The sequence below is a fragment of the Colossoma macropomum genome, unplaced genomic scaffold (assembly GCF_904425465.1).
Source record: "Colossoma macropomum unplaced genomic scaffold, Colossoma_macropomum, whole genome shotgun sequence".
NCBI lineage: Eukaryota > Metazoa > Chordata > Actinopteri > Characiformes > Serrasalmidae > Colossoma > Colossoma macropomum.
Window position 1 is genome coordinate 20,778,958 of NW_023494789.1, and position 15,004 is coordinate 20,793,961.

At 37.2% G+C, this 15,004-nt stretch overlaps 1 protein-coding gene across 1 annotated transcript; it reads right to left on the minus strand.

The window, feature by feature from the left end:
- Window positions 1-677: 677 nt before the first annotated feature.
- Window positions 678-14,492, minus strand: LOC118808097 (cell wall protein DAN4). The gene is made up of 18 exons (XM_036570507.1): window positions 14,399-14,492; window positions 11,413-11,463; window positions 9,630-9,735; window positions 9,490-9,546; window positions 9,188-9,256; window positions 8,501-8,584; window positions 8,341-8,415; window positions 8,049-8,123; window positions 7,818-7,874; window positions 7,680-7,736; window positions 6,455-6,544; window positions 6,268-6,339; window positions 4,752-4,811; window positions 3,948-4,007; window positions 3,111-3,209; window positions 2,891-2,999; window positions 1,688-1,790; window positions 678-1,015 (listed from the first exon to the last, which is right to left on the minus strand). Exons 2-18 carry the CDS (start codon window positions 11,438-11,440, stop codon window positions 999-1,001), a joined length of 1,218 nt encoding a protein of 405 aa, XP_036426400.1. The 5' UTR covers window positions 11,441-11,463; window positions 14,399-14,492; the 3' UTR covers window positions 678-998.
- Window positions 14,493-15,004: the final 512 nt, after the last annotated feature.

Sequence of the window (15,004 nt, forward strand, 5' to 3'; positions counted from 1 at the left end):
TATTTCTCAAGATGAGAGTACAAGAAGATTACTGTCAGATTATTCTACCTATTTATAAGCATTCTAACTTTTTTTAATCAATCATGACAAGTGAAACTTACTGTACTAGCAAACCATTTGCTTCTTCGAATAAAAAAGGTATGGAGAATGTACAATGTACTGTTACTTTACTTTATCGCCTTCTTTCACAGAATATTTAAAAATATTATCCAGTTTAATGGTTTTTATTACTCAGGTTTACACACAAAGTCACAAGTTTTATTAAAAAGTTTAACAAGTTGTTAAAAACAACATGCCCTTGCATGTAGAGCAGTATTGATTAAGAATACATATAATGTGTTTCTAAGCATGTTTTATATAATTCATTACAGTTTAGATGTAATATACTGTAGGAACTTAAGTCAAATGTTTTATTTCAGGTCAAAAATGCAAATCTTCCAATTTGTGAGGGTTCATCCTGTTTTCAGTACATTACATTTGTGTGAAATATATTGCATATTTGAGAGTGTTTCACTGTGGATCTTGAAAGGTAATAATGTCCATTAGAGCAAACATCAACTGCCCTGTGCTGGAGCTCTGCTGGTTTGATGGCGCAACAACTGTAAAGGCAGATCCAGGACAGCGCATTCATAAATCCATAGGTCATTTGAGAAAGAACCAAATAAAAACTTTTTACATGTTGAAGAAATAGAAGTTCTTTATTACACCACTGTTAAACATTTACCAAAGACATTTTTTTGCAAGTTCTGTTTATATCACATGAAATATTAGAGAAAGTAAACCATATGTATCTTTTTTCTCTCATGCTCATAATCATTAACTTCTCACAATCATATTTTCCAGTACAAATCTCGCTATGTCCTTTTCCCCTGTAAACATGTCAAAGAAAAACACCGTGTACTTGCTACCAAAGATATTAAATGATTTTGGATTTGAATCCAGCAGTTTGGTATGTAGCTTTCTTTTTTTTGCAAGGTTCCAACGCTGTCTCCGTATCTTCAGTGAAACCAGTGATCTGAAAAAGAGATAATGAGAGACTATGATGTGTGTTTGCTGACTTATTTATTAGGGTTGCACTGATATCAATAGCACATCGGTATCGGCATCAATACTGGCACTTAAACGCAGTATCCACATCGGCATTGTGGGATTGACAAGCAGGATTTGCTAATGGCAAAATCTGTAACGCAGTAGTGCTGTGTCTGATCCACTTGTACCAGCACAACACACTACACACCACCATCACATCAGTGTCACTGCAGTGCTGAGAATGATTCACCACCCAAATAAACCTGCTCTGTGGTGGTCCTGTAGGGGTCCTGACCATTGAAGAACAGGGTAAAAGGGGGCAAACAAAGTAAAGCATGGACTACAGTTGAAAAAGAAGAAAGAAAAAGATGGACTACAGCTTGTAATTGTAGAACTACAAACTGCACTTATACGATAAGTGGAGCTAATAAAATGGTCAATGAATGTAAATACAAGGTTGACGTTCTTAATGAAGTGGCTGGTGAAACTGTGTAATTATCAGGTCTTATAAGCTAGTTATAAGCTAGTTAGGTTAGCTAGAGTTAGCATCAGTACTCTGTATCGGCCGACCCAAGTGCTATCAGTGCATCCCTAGTATGTATGAATGCTTACGTAATAAAAGATGTGACTGACTGCGTGTTTGAGAGTGAGGTGTTACCTTTGGTCTTCTTGTAGCAGTTTTCACAGTTCACCTTTTCTCTGTGCACCCACAGAGTGGCGCCTGCCTCCAGATTCCCCAGAGAACGACAGCATAGCTCACACTGTGAAATGAAAGGACACAGAGGCATATGTGACAGTTTCTGTCCTTTATCTCTTTATTTTAAATGTTCCTTTAAACTTGTTTTCACTCCCAAAGGAGCTGTGCAATATTTTTAGATGCATTAGGATTCAGCTTTGAAGAAAATGAGCAGAAACTGTAGCCCAAAAAGAATTGAGACCAAATCAGAATAATATATGAGATCCAGCTGAAGCCGAATTCCTTATAAATATAATGTGTGCAAATGAGAGAGAGGAGTGAGTGGGTGGGTAGAACAGAGAGATGGAGGGGATAGAGAGTACAAAGAAGAAAGAATAAAGGAAATCAGAGGAGAAAAGTGTAGGGGACAGAGAGGCTGTGAAGAACACACTGATTACACACTGATTTTCAGACTTTGGGACAAATTTATTCCAAAACAATGGAATCTAACAGGGATGCAGTCTCACTTCCTGCTCTAAAATGCAGGAGTGTGGCTAAAAAGGCTTCGCTTATAAACTAAAACTCTTTGTGTTTTGGTACTGACAAGAAATGAGATGAGATTGAAATGAAATAAAATTTTCATGAAATGAAACTGTCTAAATCTTTCAACTTCATTTTCAAAAGATCTTTATAAAAACAAAAAAATTACAAAAAAATTAAATATTATTTTCACAAGTTGAAATTTAGGGGTTTTGGGATAGACACCTTCCAATAGGAAGTAACTTATATATGATATTGTATATAATTAACTATTTTAAATAATGCCTTGAGCTGAAACAGATCATAGCATATTCGATGTAAATATCTACGATCTAAATGCTTAAATGTTTTTTTAATAGTTTTTTACTGTGAGACCGCAGTTTGAACTAACTCAGTACAATGGTCCATATATAGGTGAGGGGGTGGGGCACTTTGGGTCATACTGGTATTTGTTTAGCAGAAACAGCAGCTCTGTGAGGCCTGCTGCATAAAGTCGTACTGGAAGAGGCCTCTTTGACTTGAGTCAAGACAGTGTGCTTACTGAAGGAGTAGTGCCCTTTCCAACTCTTGCATTCTCAGTTTAAACTAGACTCATCATCTTTCACAACAAAACCGGTCTCTGACGCGTTCATCTTCTAAATGTACCTTGAAGCAGGATGTGTGACTGAAAATCTGAAGGTCATCCAAAATCATCCTCTCTCCTCCAGAAATGTTTTTACCACAGAATGAGCAAAGATCCCTTTTGCCCACGATCCTGTTGGATGGACACCACTATCAGGTTAGACTTAACAGTAGATGGTTTGTTAAATGATTTTCACTTTACATTTTGCAGGAGACTGTTCTTCTGGGAATATGCCTAACTGACCTGGTTGACAACTGTGTGAGTGGTGGTGAATTCACAGAAAGTGAGGGCAGAGTTTGGGATGTCGTTGGACTCTGTTTGACACTTGTTCTGAGCGTTGTACTGTAAAAAATCAGGAATACAGATAAAATAATTAAACATTTTATTAGAAACAACCATCCTGTAGGTCAACTTTGATGGTGTGCACTTAGATAATGTAACCCATTTGTTGTCATGCACAATTTTTGTTAGCCATGCTCTAGCTCAGCGTATTTCAACCTACTGCCCACACCTGATCAAGCTCTCTACTTAAACACACCAACTAAACTTGTCACTTAACAAGACAAGTTCAATCTGGAGATTTCAGCATGAAAATCAACAAATTGTGCTGGACACCACTCCTCTAAGGCAGGAGTTGAATACCTTTCATGCAATTTCTGACAGAGCCACTCTCAGCTGGACATTTTTGGAGTGCAGACTGCTCCCAGCTTAGCATTGACATCACTGTGCCTGATACACTCGTACCAGCGCCTCACCCGCCATCAAATCACTATCATGTCAGTGTCACTGCTGTGAATAATATCTGATCAACAGTGGCCCTGTGGTCAGAAATTGACCAATGATAAATGAGTAGAGGATAGCTTACAAATTCCTCAGCAACAGATTGGATACAGTCTGTAAATGCATACTTTGTCATGGCCCTAAAAAGTAAATGGAGCTAATAAATTGGCCAATGAATGGAAGTACAAGGTAGATGTTTCTATTAGAGAACGGTGAATGTATATCATTATGTCAAAATATAGAAAACATATTTAGTTATTTTGCTGGTAATGGAATGGAATTTCGGTATGACTCCCTTACCTGGTAGTGTTTGCTGGCTGAGATGAAGTATAGCTCAGAGAATCAGAGAGGATTTTTGGACTACATGATAAAGAAAGAGACTGATTAGATTATTGATTTGTCTCCTTCATTTTTTGAGTAGAGTCTGAACTAAAGGCATTTGAAACAATATTTTAGACTTGTGCTAATATGGCTATAGTCAATGCATGATAATAAATAATATTTACACATATTAATGACATAATAATTTAAAGAACTCTATACTGACATGGCATAGTCTATCTTTGACTAGACTAACAAAAGCAAATAGTAGGTTTGGATTTGTATTAAATCATTAAATGGCCAGGACCCACTGACAGGTCCAGGCTTCCATTCCTCACTGCTGTAACTCTTGGTCAGTTTGCATAGCTTTCCATGTAACTAAGCAACAGACATGCTACAAGTAATTAAGCTCTAAATAATATGCGTTAGGATGTAACAAGCTGAGGAATTTTAAAAAACTGTCATCATAAAGAACCTGACGAATACACGTAGACAAAGAACACCAAACCAGTTTCATAAGGTAGTTAGTCAGATAACTGAAACCCAAAATTAATCTTATCCAATTGGTGAAGAGGTAAGGGACATTCCTATTGGACAGCCTGTTTGATTGAAAATTAAATAAATGAAAAGGGGCCACCCCCCTTTCTCTGACTTTTGTTCAGTACTGTATAAAAAGTTTAGTATAGAGTATAAGTATAAAGTATAAGGTAGGTGTTTCCAACAAGCTGAAAAGTGATTGCATGTAATTATGCAGATCATCTATTTTCTGTATGACTCTCTTACCTGGCAGTGTTTACTGGCTGAGATGAATTATAGCTCAGAGTATCAGAAGAACTTTTTGGGCTAAGAGAAAAAAGAACACAATTGATTAGATAATTGATTCATCTTCTTTTTTGAGAAGGGACAAAATTAAAGGTCATCTAAGCAACGTTAGGCTTTCTGCTGACATGACATAGTCAGTCTTTGTTAGACTGACAAAGACAAAAATATACATAAGCTAAAGTAAATAAGTTCGGATTTGTATTATCCCCATAAACCCACCAACACATCCAGACATCCATTTCTCATTCCTACAACTTAGGAATAACTTGCCCAGTTTACACTGTATTGCATGTAATTATAAGCCCTGAATAATAAACCCTAGGATGTAATTAACCAAAGAATTAAAAAAAAAAACTTTCATCAGAAAGTACCTGATGAATAAAAGTAGGCAAAGAACTCCAAACCAGCATTTCATAAGGTAATTAGCCAGATAACTTAAAGGTTAGGCCTGTCCAACAGAAGAGGTAAGGAACATTCCTATTGAACAGTCCTTACTTTAGGCTTAAATGATGCAGCTTTACCCAGAAATACATAAAAACAAAGTTTTCTATGACCTTGTTGGTATTGTTCTTATACAGAATTCTGAATACAGTTTGACAGACACAGTGCAATGTATGACGGTACGACATCATTCATAGATTCAAAAACGAATGTAAATCAATTCAACAAGGAACAGACAACTAGTGCAGTGACACAAGTTCTCCCTTCTAGTTGTACAAGATAGTGCACTCGCAGAATCTGCCCAGTAAATAGAGTGGTGCGGTAGAAATTTATGGATGGGAGGAGCTAAGCCTTTACTAAGGGTGTCAGAGGGCATGCTTCCCAAAATGTCTGTTCATCATGAACCTTTTGAGTAGCAATAGGTGGAAAATGTATCAAAACATGTCTATGTGGTCAAGTTGGAGCAGAGCAGATCTGCCTTTTCGTAGTTTTCATTAAGAGCGGATCTAGTACAACTTGAATATTATATCTATACACAGATCGCAGATCAAACAATGGTATTAAAGTAAAGGAATGCTATCTCCTCTCTTAGAGAAGCTGCAGCTACTAAATATGTTCTTCATATACACAGATTACAGATTGGTACAGTGTCAGTTTGTGCAACCAGTCAGAGTGTGATTTTGTTTTGTAGTTGCGCTTAGATGTTTAACAGTCTAAGTGACATGGTCATAGTGACATTTAACAGCACAAATATGCATACATACACATACAAACACACATAGTGAATTTGACATGATGGCACAGTTGAAGAATGAAGAATCAATGAAAAATAACATTGATGATGTGAACTAATAATGTACATTTTTTGGTTTGGGGTGGCTTAATTATATTATATATTATATAATATATGAAAATATTTTGGGGAGGCTAAGGCCTGAAACTAGCCTAATAACACCCCTAATGTTGAGGTGAATATGACAATAGTGAAAGTGAAAGTGACAATACAGTGTCAATACGCCTTGAAAATAAATCTCACCTGACAGGGTTTGTGTACACAGTGGGAGACAGCGCAGGAATCAATATATCAGCAGGAATGTCCATTGTGTTACTGGAAAAGAACATGTATTATGAGCAATAGTAGGTCGTGTCTTTATTAGGTAGGTTATGAATAAACATCCCAACGGTGGGAAATAATTATACATTTTTGTAATCTAAGTTTTTACCTGAGAGCTTTACCACTGCTCGCAGCTGGGTCAGGGGTAGTTGATTTTGTTGTTGATGTAATAGTTGTATTAGATTTTGAAGCAGCATTGCTGTGTGTATAAATTCAGATATGATCTCATGATTCATACATTTTTCTTTCTTTGTGGTATAATTTAGTAATTTAATGCTGTCATGCCTTTGCTTGTAGCTCTTTGAGAACAGTTCTGTGAGGTTTTTTTGGACCACATCATAGATCTTTTTGTATTAAGGTCACACACAGTCTCAAAAAGAAGGTCTAGTTCAGTGTTTAGATCTCAAATACAAAATCAACATTATACTGATGAAGATACACTATACGGCCAAAAGTATGTGGACATTAGACCATCACACCTGTATGAGCTTGCCCTCACCCTTGCATCTATAACAGCTTCCACTGTTCGGGAAGGCTTTCCATGATATTTTGGAGTTTGTATGAGTGAATTTGTGCTGATTCAGTCAAAAGAACATCTGTTCAGGTCAGGTACTGATGTTGGACGAGAAGGTCTGGCTCGCAATCAACATTCCAATTCATCCCAAACATGTTTAGGGCTCTGTGCAGTCCATGCAAAACTCCATCCCACCAAACTTTGTATGTAAGGTCTCTGTATGCTGTAGCATGAACATTACCCTTCAGTGGAACTAAGGGGCCAAGCCCAAATCCTAAAAAACATCCCATTATCCCTCCTCCACCAAACTTTACTGTTGGCACTGTGCATGCTGGTAGGTAGTGTTCTCCTGGACTTGTCAAACCTAGATTCATCCATCAGACTGCCACATAGTGAAGCGTGATTCATTACTCCAGACAACACGTTTCCACTGCTCCCGAATCCAGTGGGCTAAGCAATAATAGCACTCACAGTTGACCGGGGCAGGTTTAGCAGGACAGAAATTTCACAAACAGACTTGTGGCAAAGAAAGTATCCTACTTTGCCACATTTAAAGTCATTGAGCATTTTCTTAGTATGACCTGTTGTACAGCCAGTGTTTGTATTTAGAGATTGCACTGCTATGTGCTTGATTTTATCAAGCAAAAAGACAATCATCAGATTCATCTGCGCAGAGAAGAAATCTATAGCACAATCAACATTACAAAATATTATGTTCTGCACATTACATGCAATTACACGTTTCCACCAGATAGGTAGATCATGTGTATCGTAGCGCTGAATCGGTCTTAGTTGAACATAATCAGGTGAAGTTTCTTACCTGGTTGAGGTAACTGTAGTTGATTGTGGCATAGAGGGTTTGATTTCACTCTTAGTGCTGTCACAAAACAACAGAATTATGCACTGTTTTACTGATTCCACTGCAGAATCATTTGTTCTGCCATGAGAGAAGACTTACATAGGAGAGGTAACAGCTTTAGCTGACGGTGCTGGTGATAGAGGGGCACTGTTGTTACTGCGAGAAAAGATGAGTAAATTCAGTCTTAGTAGCTATTCTTTTCACATGAAAATAAATGACAAAACAAACTAACTTGGGAAATCAAACCACTCTTTTGATATCTCCTCTATGTCTATATAAATGAGAAGTCAATAGAGTGGACTGGCTTATTTTCAACTCAGTAAGACCAACCCATTGGTGACATCTTTAGGTGGCTCCTTTGACACTGGAGACTTCTCATCCATGGATCTTTTAACAGGGGTTAATCTTTGGCCAACAAGACAAATAAGACAATATCAGAACAAAGATAAACAAACTGCAGAGCAAATCATAGATAGTATAGAATTTGCATTCTGTATAATTTATTATTCAGGGACTTCAATGCAAACGGGTTGAGCTATCCTGTATGTAAGGGGGCCATGTAAGGAGTTAAATGAGTTCACATATGGGAGCAAAATTGGAACTTCAATGTTATTTCACTTACGCTTTCTCGCTCGAATTGGCACCTGAGAACACCCGAGCTGTAAAACTTTTAGAGGTCGTCGTAAGCGTGGGATTCCTATAGCAAAAACATATAAGCAATAGCAGGGCCACAAGCAGATGGGTGCTTTTTGAGATTTTTGTGCTTTACTGTAAGCTCTTACTTGGCAGGGACTGGAGGTTTGTTTGGGGTGGCTGTAGTCGGACTGGTGGCAACAGTCACAGAGCTTTTTGGGGTTGTGGTAGTGCTTAAGTAGAAGAAAACAGAATACATTAAACATGAAAAACATTTACAAGGAGAGAATGTAGAGAAAACGTGAAGACTTTAGGAGTACAGAATACAGGGTCATGGCAGGACAATTAGCGGCTGCCTCTGCAAGAGATTCTGTACATAATAGATCAAACAACAGCAGGTAATAGAAGAATATATTACCTCTTAAAAAAGCATGGGGGCCTGCAACATGTATGTTAAGGGAAGCCCCTATCTCAAGGTGAATTTGTTATATGTTAATTGCCAGTCAGTGTGTGTTAATGGCAATAAAGTTTTAAAAAAAGAATTTTAAATAGTTGCATGAAGTAAATTTAAGTTTCTAAATATTTTTTTTCAAGGAAATCCATAACATGACCTGCCAAGGCTAAAGTGTGTTGACAGGAAATGAACCTATAGAGAGCTTCATAAATGAGTAGGCTACTGTATGAATACCAGGCCAACCTTTATCTGGCAACTCCTGACTCACATTAAATCTGCCAAGATGAAAATTACAGAAAAAAGACAACATGACTTTCAATGACGCGTCAGACGTGACTAACACTACAGCCTTTCAGTCTGTAATTGTAATGAGGGAACATACTTCTTAGTGAGGGAGTTGACGGAGGCACTTGGGGACACTGGGTTGATCAGGGTGGCCTCTGCTGGCTTGCTGTGGTAGAAATACACAGATAACAAGAAGACAAATCTGCCACCTCAGGGAGGTTTAACAATTTTTCTACAGTATAATTTAGTACTGTAGCAGTAGTAATTTGGTTCTGTGCAAGAGCCAGAGAGTCATTTTATTTCATTAAAGCCATAAAATTCATATTCTTTCATTACCAATCTAAGCAGCCATTAAGTACAAGCTATTTACTTTAGTACTGTATGTTTTTTTTAATCTACCTTTGACTGTTGTTCTGAGTTTTGAGGAGGACACCTCTGCCATAGTTGGGATCCACACTGCAAATCCAAATTATATCTTAGTTGTAAGTATGTGTGATGGCTGAATGATTGTGTATGTGTGTGTCTGGATTGTGTCTTACTCCACTGGTTCGTCCTCCTCTCTGTCTCTTTTAATCCAGCTGTTGTCTTTTAGTAGACCTGTTCTTCGTTTGGTAGTGTCTTTGATTGCCTGACTGGGACGCACACCTGCAGAGTAGTACATGATGATAAATCCACACTTTTCACCCAAACACACATTAACACACACACACACAGATTCCCAAATACATTCAGACAGTTCTCAAATATAGGGCAAATATACAGGACTGAGAAGTAACAGCAGACAGATGACAAATTAAATGAAAAAGCTGAATAAATGAGTAGCGAAACATAACGAGTGGAGATGCTTCCAGATGTGCTACAATAAAGCAATTAACATCTTACCATGCTCTGGCATGTACAAAAATGCAAAGCAGGCCCAGTTGGCCTTGACTTTAGATCAAGATGGCAAGAGGAAAAGGGGTTCATTATTGGTGCACAGATGGCAGTAGCTGAGACTGCTCAACTGACCAGTGTTTCAATAGGAACGGTGACTGCATTTAGATCTACGAAAGAGGCAGAAATAAACCAAGCTGAAAATATGTTTAGTGCTGTGCTGGCATGGTTTGGATCTATATGTCCCCTATATGAAGGAAGGGTCACTGCGCATCAATTCTTTCTGACTGATCACTTTCTTCTTATGACTAAACATTTCTATCCTGATAGGATTGGCCTCTTCCGGGATGGCAATGTCCCCATCAAAAGGTCACTAAATGCTTTGATTATTATCAAAATTATGTAAATCACATGCTATGGCCTTCTTCCACCAGATCTCAACCCAGATGAACCCTTTTTGGACCATGTGTTGGACAGCGTTCTCCACTACCATCATCAAAAAAACTCCAGTTGAGGGGATATGCTACTAGACTTGTAGAATCTGTGTCAAGGCACACTGAAGCTTTTCTGGGAGCTTGTGCTAGCCTAACAACTTACTAAGACAATTTATGTTTTTTTTTCCTTTAATTTGTCACACATCTGTGCGTTTTCATGTTGATATATTATTTATATTGTATTTTCTGTTTTATTATTTTTATCTACTTGTACAGCACTTTGGACAACACTAAATGTAATCTATTGAAATAAATGTTCAAGTTAGGAAGCTGTGGGGGCCGTTTTGGGCCATTGTCCTGTTGTAGAAGTGGTTTTGGACCATTGTCCTGTTGTCCATGCCAGCCTTTTTTCAGCTTCAGTTTCTTGACTGTCTCACACTTGCTCCTAGAATTAGCTGATTTTTAGTGGAATCCATTCTTCAATCTACCCGTGCAATGTTTTCTGCGCCAATGTCTGCCGCACAACCTCTAAAGCGTAATCCACCCCCATTCTTTACACTTGACAAGGTGTTCTTTGCATCAAATGCAGCTCATTTTTCTCCAAACATACCTTTGGTGACTGTGACCAAAGAGTTCCACTATTACATCATTGGTCCATAGCTCTTATCATACATTGACCTCTGATGACTCCTCCATGCTAAGGCCTTGCCTTGACTTCCACAGTTCCCTTTAACTGACATTTCTTAATGCCTTTTGAACAGTTGCCTTCCCCTGCTTCATTCCCTATTACTAAGCTACATTATCAGATCCTCAATCAGATACTTAGAAGAGTTCAAGTTCTGAGACTTTACAACTGGAAGGGTGTCCAAAATGTACTCTTTTATTTTCTTTCTATTTTTAAGTTCATCAAATATAAAGTAATTGTGATTTAACATTTGCAGAAAAAAATGTTATTTTAAAAAATTTATTTACTGCAGAGATTGTGAAGCACACAAACAGAGAAAAAAATTCTTACCAGACTGAAGTGTTTTGTTGGAGGACATTTTGAAACTGTGATTATTTGAATCTGTAAAGACAAAGATTGTTAAGGAGAATAAAACTAGTTCTATAACGTTACTACAGGTTTTGTCACCGTCCACACTGGACATGTTTTGACATGCCTAGCATGTATTTACACCTAAAAAGAGATCAAATAAAGATTTTGGTGCCTAGCCTCAGTCAGTAATTCTCTAAATGTGGTTGACTACTTTTTTCACATGTAGTTCTAGTCTCCAGTTCAGTTAATTCGTTTTTACATGTCTGTCTTTCAAGAACAGCAATAAACATGTGCCTAAAGCCTCAGACACTAATCACTGCAGCAGACAGACCAGTTTTAGTACTACATCATGGGTGGGGTTTCAAATGCACCTCCTCAATCATGCAATATTAATCCTTACATTGTTTAAAAAAAACTCAGTGTTATAGTTGTTGCTGTTTTAGCGATTTGGAGAAAAAATAAAAACAAAAAGGTGCAACATGATTCAGAGTGCTTCCACTTTAACCAGCATGCAGAGTTTGGATGCCACTAGTCAATTTACATACTTTTTTGATTTTCTAAGCAAAGATAAGTTATGTTAAACTCAACATTTGCACTAAAATTTGCTGAAAACACTATATTTAAATTTGTGGGTGTTCAAACTTTTGCATACAACTGTATATGATCACTGTGAACTGTATAATGCATATCCACATATCTATATTAAAATGCATATCATTGCTGTCATTTTTCATTTGAGAATACAAGCTGCCCTTTACATTGTGTGAAAAGTATGACAAATGGATAAATAGAAATGGTGCCAAATAGTTTGGAATAAAATCTTTTTATGTTAAAGCTGCATTACATGAGGATTTGGGGACCTGTCTGATGTTAATTGCATGCAACATGCGGAAGACATTTTGTAACAATGGTTGTGCTTTGGACCACCATTTCTGAAAGCTTTAGACCCTAGTGTGGAGTGAACTGACCAAATAGCACATGTTCATTGTATAGATTTGCATGTGGCCCTCCAGATCAGCTTTATCAGTAACTGACTAAATCACCTAATTAAAGTTGTGCACTTCAATATAAAATAAAGATTCGTAAATGATTTTTATCAAACGTATGGTTTTAAATTGACAAGGAATTTTCACACTATCAGAAAAGAAGGTACTAAATTGTCACTGAGGCAGAACTCTCAGGGTTTGTCCTCAGTACCTTTAGTTAGAGAATTCCATTGAAATTATATTTTTTCCAAGTTGTACTGAATCCACACACCCTATCTTGTCTTCACCCTTTTTATTTTATTGTTCTGTTTTAAAACAGTAAGCTATGAAAGAGTACAAATATCTATCCCCTGAGAACAAACCTATTGAAGGTACACAACTGGACCTTGAAATCACTGTTGTACTTCTGAGGGTAGGTTTACATTGTTTGTACTCTGAATGAAAAATGTACCTGCACAGTTCCTTTATTTCTGACAGTATACATTATTTAGAGGTTCTTAAAACTTGTTTAAAACTCTTTTTATTTTTTAAAGTAACATCCATTAGAAGTTTTTAAGGAACATAATGTTCTATGACATTCCTCCAAATAACCATGTTTAGCACCTTTATTTGGTCCCATGTCATGGAAAACTGAATTTTTCTCACTTTTTTTTAAATCAGAGTGTTAAAGTTTCGAAACGTTATGTTTGCTCCCTACAAAAGTCCATATAAACTGCAACAGCCTGTTTTGAAACTGTTTTTGTGATATTGCGCACACCATTACATTTAGATCTTGAATTGTCTTACTCCACTAATTCATTCTCCCAGACACTCAAAACATCAAAACAAATATATATATATATATATATAATAAATGAAAATAGAAGAATAATGTACAATAATGGGCCCTTTAAGAGAGTAGAAGGTGCGACTGGGTGGGTGCTCGTTCTTTGTCTACAAACATGAAATGAATGTCAGCTATTAAGAAGAATAAATATAATAATAATGGGCAGTAACAGACAGTCAATGCTCTAGTCACTGTATATTGTAGCCATTATAGGTTCTGTTATTTGCTGCAATTATATACTCTTTTACGTACAACGTCTCTGTGCATATTAGCTTGTTAAGTGTGAGAAAGTTTTATGAGCCTGATGCCATTCATTTTTTGTGGCAATTTGCAGGTGTTTATATGCTTGTCGCACCCATTGTTCCACTGTTTTCACTGGGTTTGACCTGAAACAACCTGTCCTTATGACGCATGGAGACACACCCACCCACACAAACACCTGCACAATTATCGTCACCTCTTCCAATTAGCACATGCCTCGATGACTACATTATTCCACCCTAGTCTGTCTATTTACAACCGATTAGTGCCTTTACACACTTGCCTAATGCACATAAACTGGCTTTTCACTCTTTGTGACACATTTTATGCATTGCTATTATACACTGTAATGTAAGTAACACAAGAGTTGTAATACAAAAAAAATATTACTTAATTGTTCTTTTCCATTTTCAGTTAGCTGAGAAGCAAAAAACGATCTGGTATAGCACTTTCAAATGAGCCTACCCAAACTTTGCCTTTTTCAACTTTTCATTTCTTATAAAGCCTTGAGACAATGTCTAAAATTGTATCTTGTGACATCAAAGCCGTTAAGCACAGACAAGTGGCTCATGCTAATCCAGCTCATGTAAAACTATTTGAAAGTAAGCATGAATATTTGAGAGTATATCAGAGTATAAACTACTCAAAATATGAGAATATATACAAAACAACAACCAGTTGACTGCTGCTGTGTTAAAAACTCATAACTCAAACCACACCAAATAGTACAAAATTACTTGGAATTAAGCTAAGAATGTCTCCTATAAAGTTGCCATTTTGGAGTTATGAGGTTGTCTTATGACAGCAGTGGTATACAAATACAGATAAACATTTGAAGGCATTCAATAGATACTTAAAATGTAATAGAGCTCCCTTTACTGATCCCACTCACCTCTTTCGGAGGATCCGCAGTGAGTGACAGGTGAAAGGATGCACGTTTTTCTCGCTCTGCCCTGCCACAGGCAGAGAGTTAGATTTAAACAGCAGTGTAGTCCACGCCTCAAACCAGAAAGGTGAGTTTTCTTTCCGATGTCTTCTTAAGCAGTTTGGGTATCTGTAAAAGCACTGTTTTCCAATTCAAGAATATCACTTTTCGCCAGTTTTTTCTGTCTCTTCTGCTGCACACTTCATCTGGGATATTTTGAATGGTCTTGAATTGTCTTACTCCACTAATTCATTCTCCCCCTGACACTCAAAACAAACTACTACAAATGGCATATGAGCATCCATAAACCACAACACTTATTAAGAATGCAAAAATCTATGAATATGCATAATTATGCAAATTGTAAATACCTTCTTGCTGCCCTGTTTCCAAAACTCCCCTCTGTTCCCCTACTACCTTGCAGGCTGTCTTTACGTTTGAACAGATGAGACAGAGGAGAAATAAAGCTCCCACTGTAACTTTAATAATCAGAATGAAACTGTCTTTCTGTCACTTCGGCAACAGTCACTCGATTTCACTTGATCAGATTTGAGTTGTTCTCTAAATTTGCGT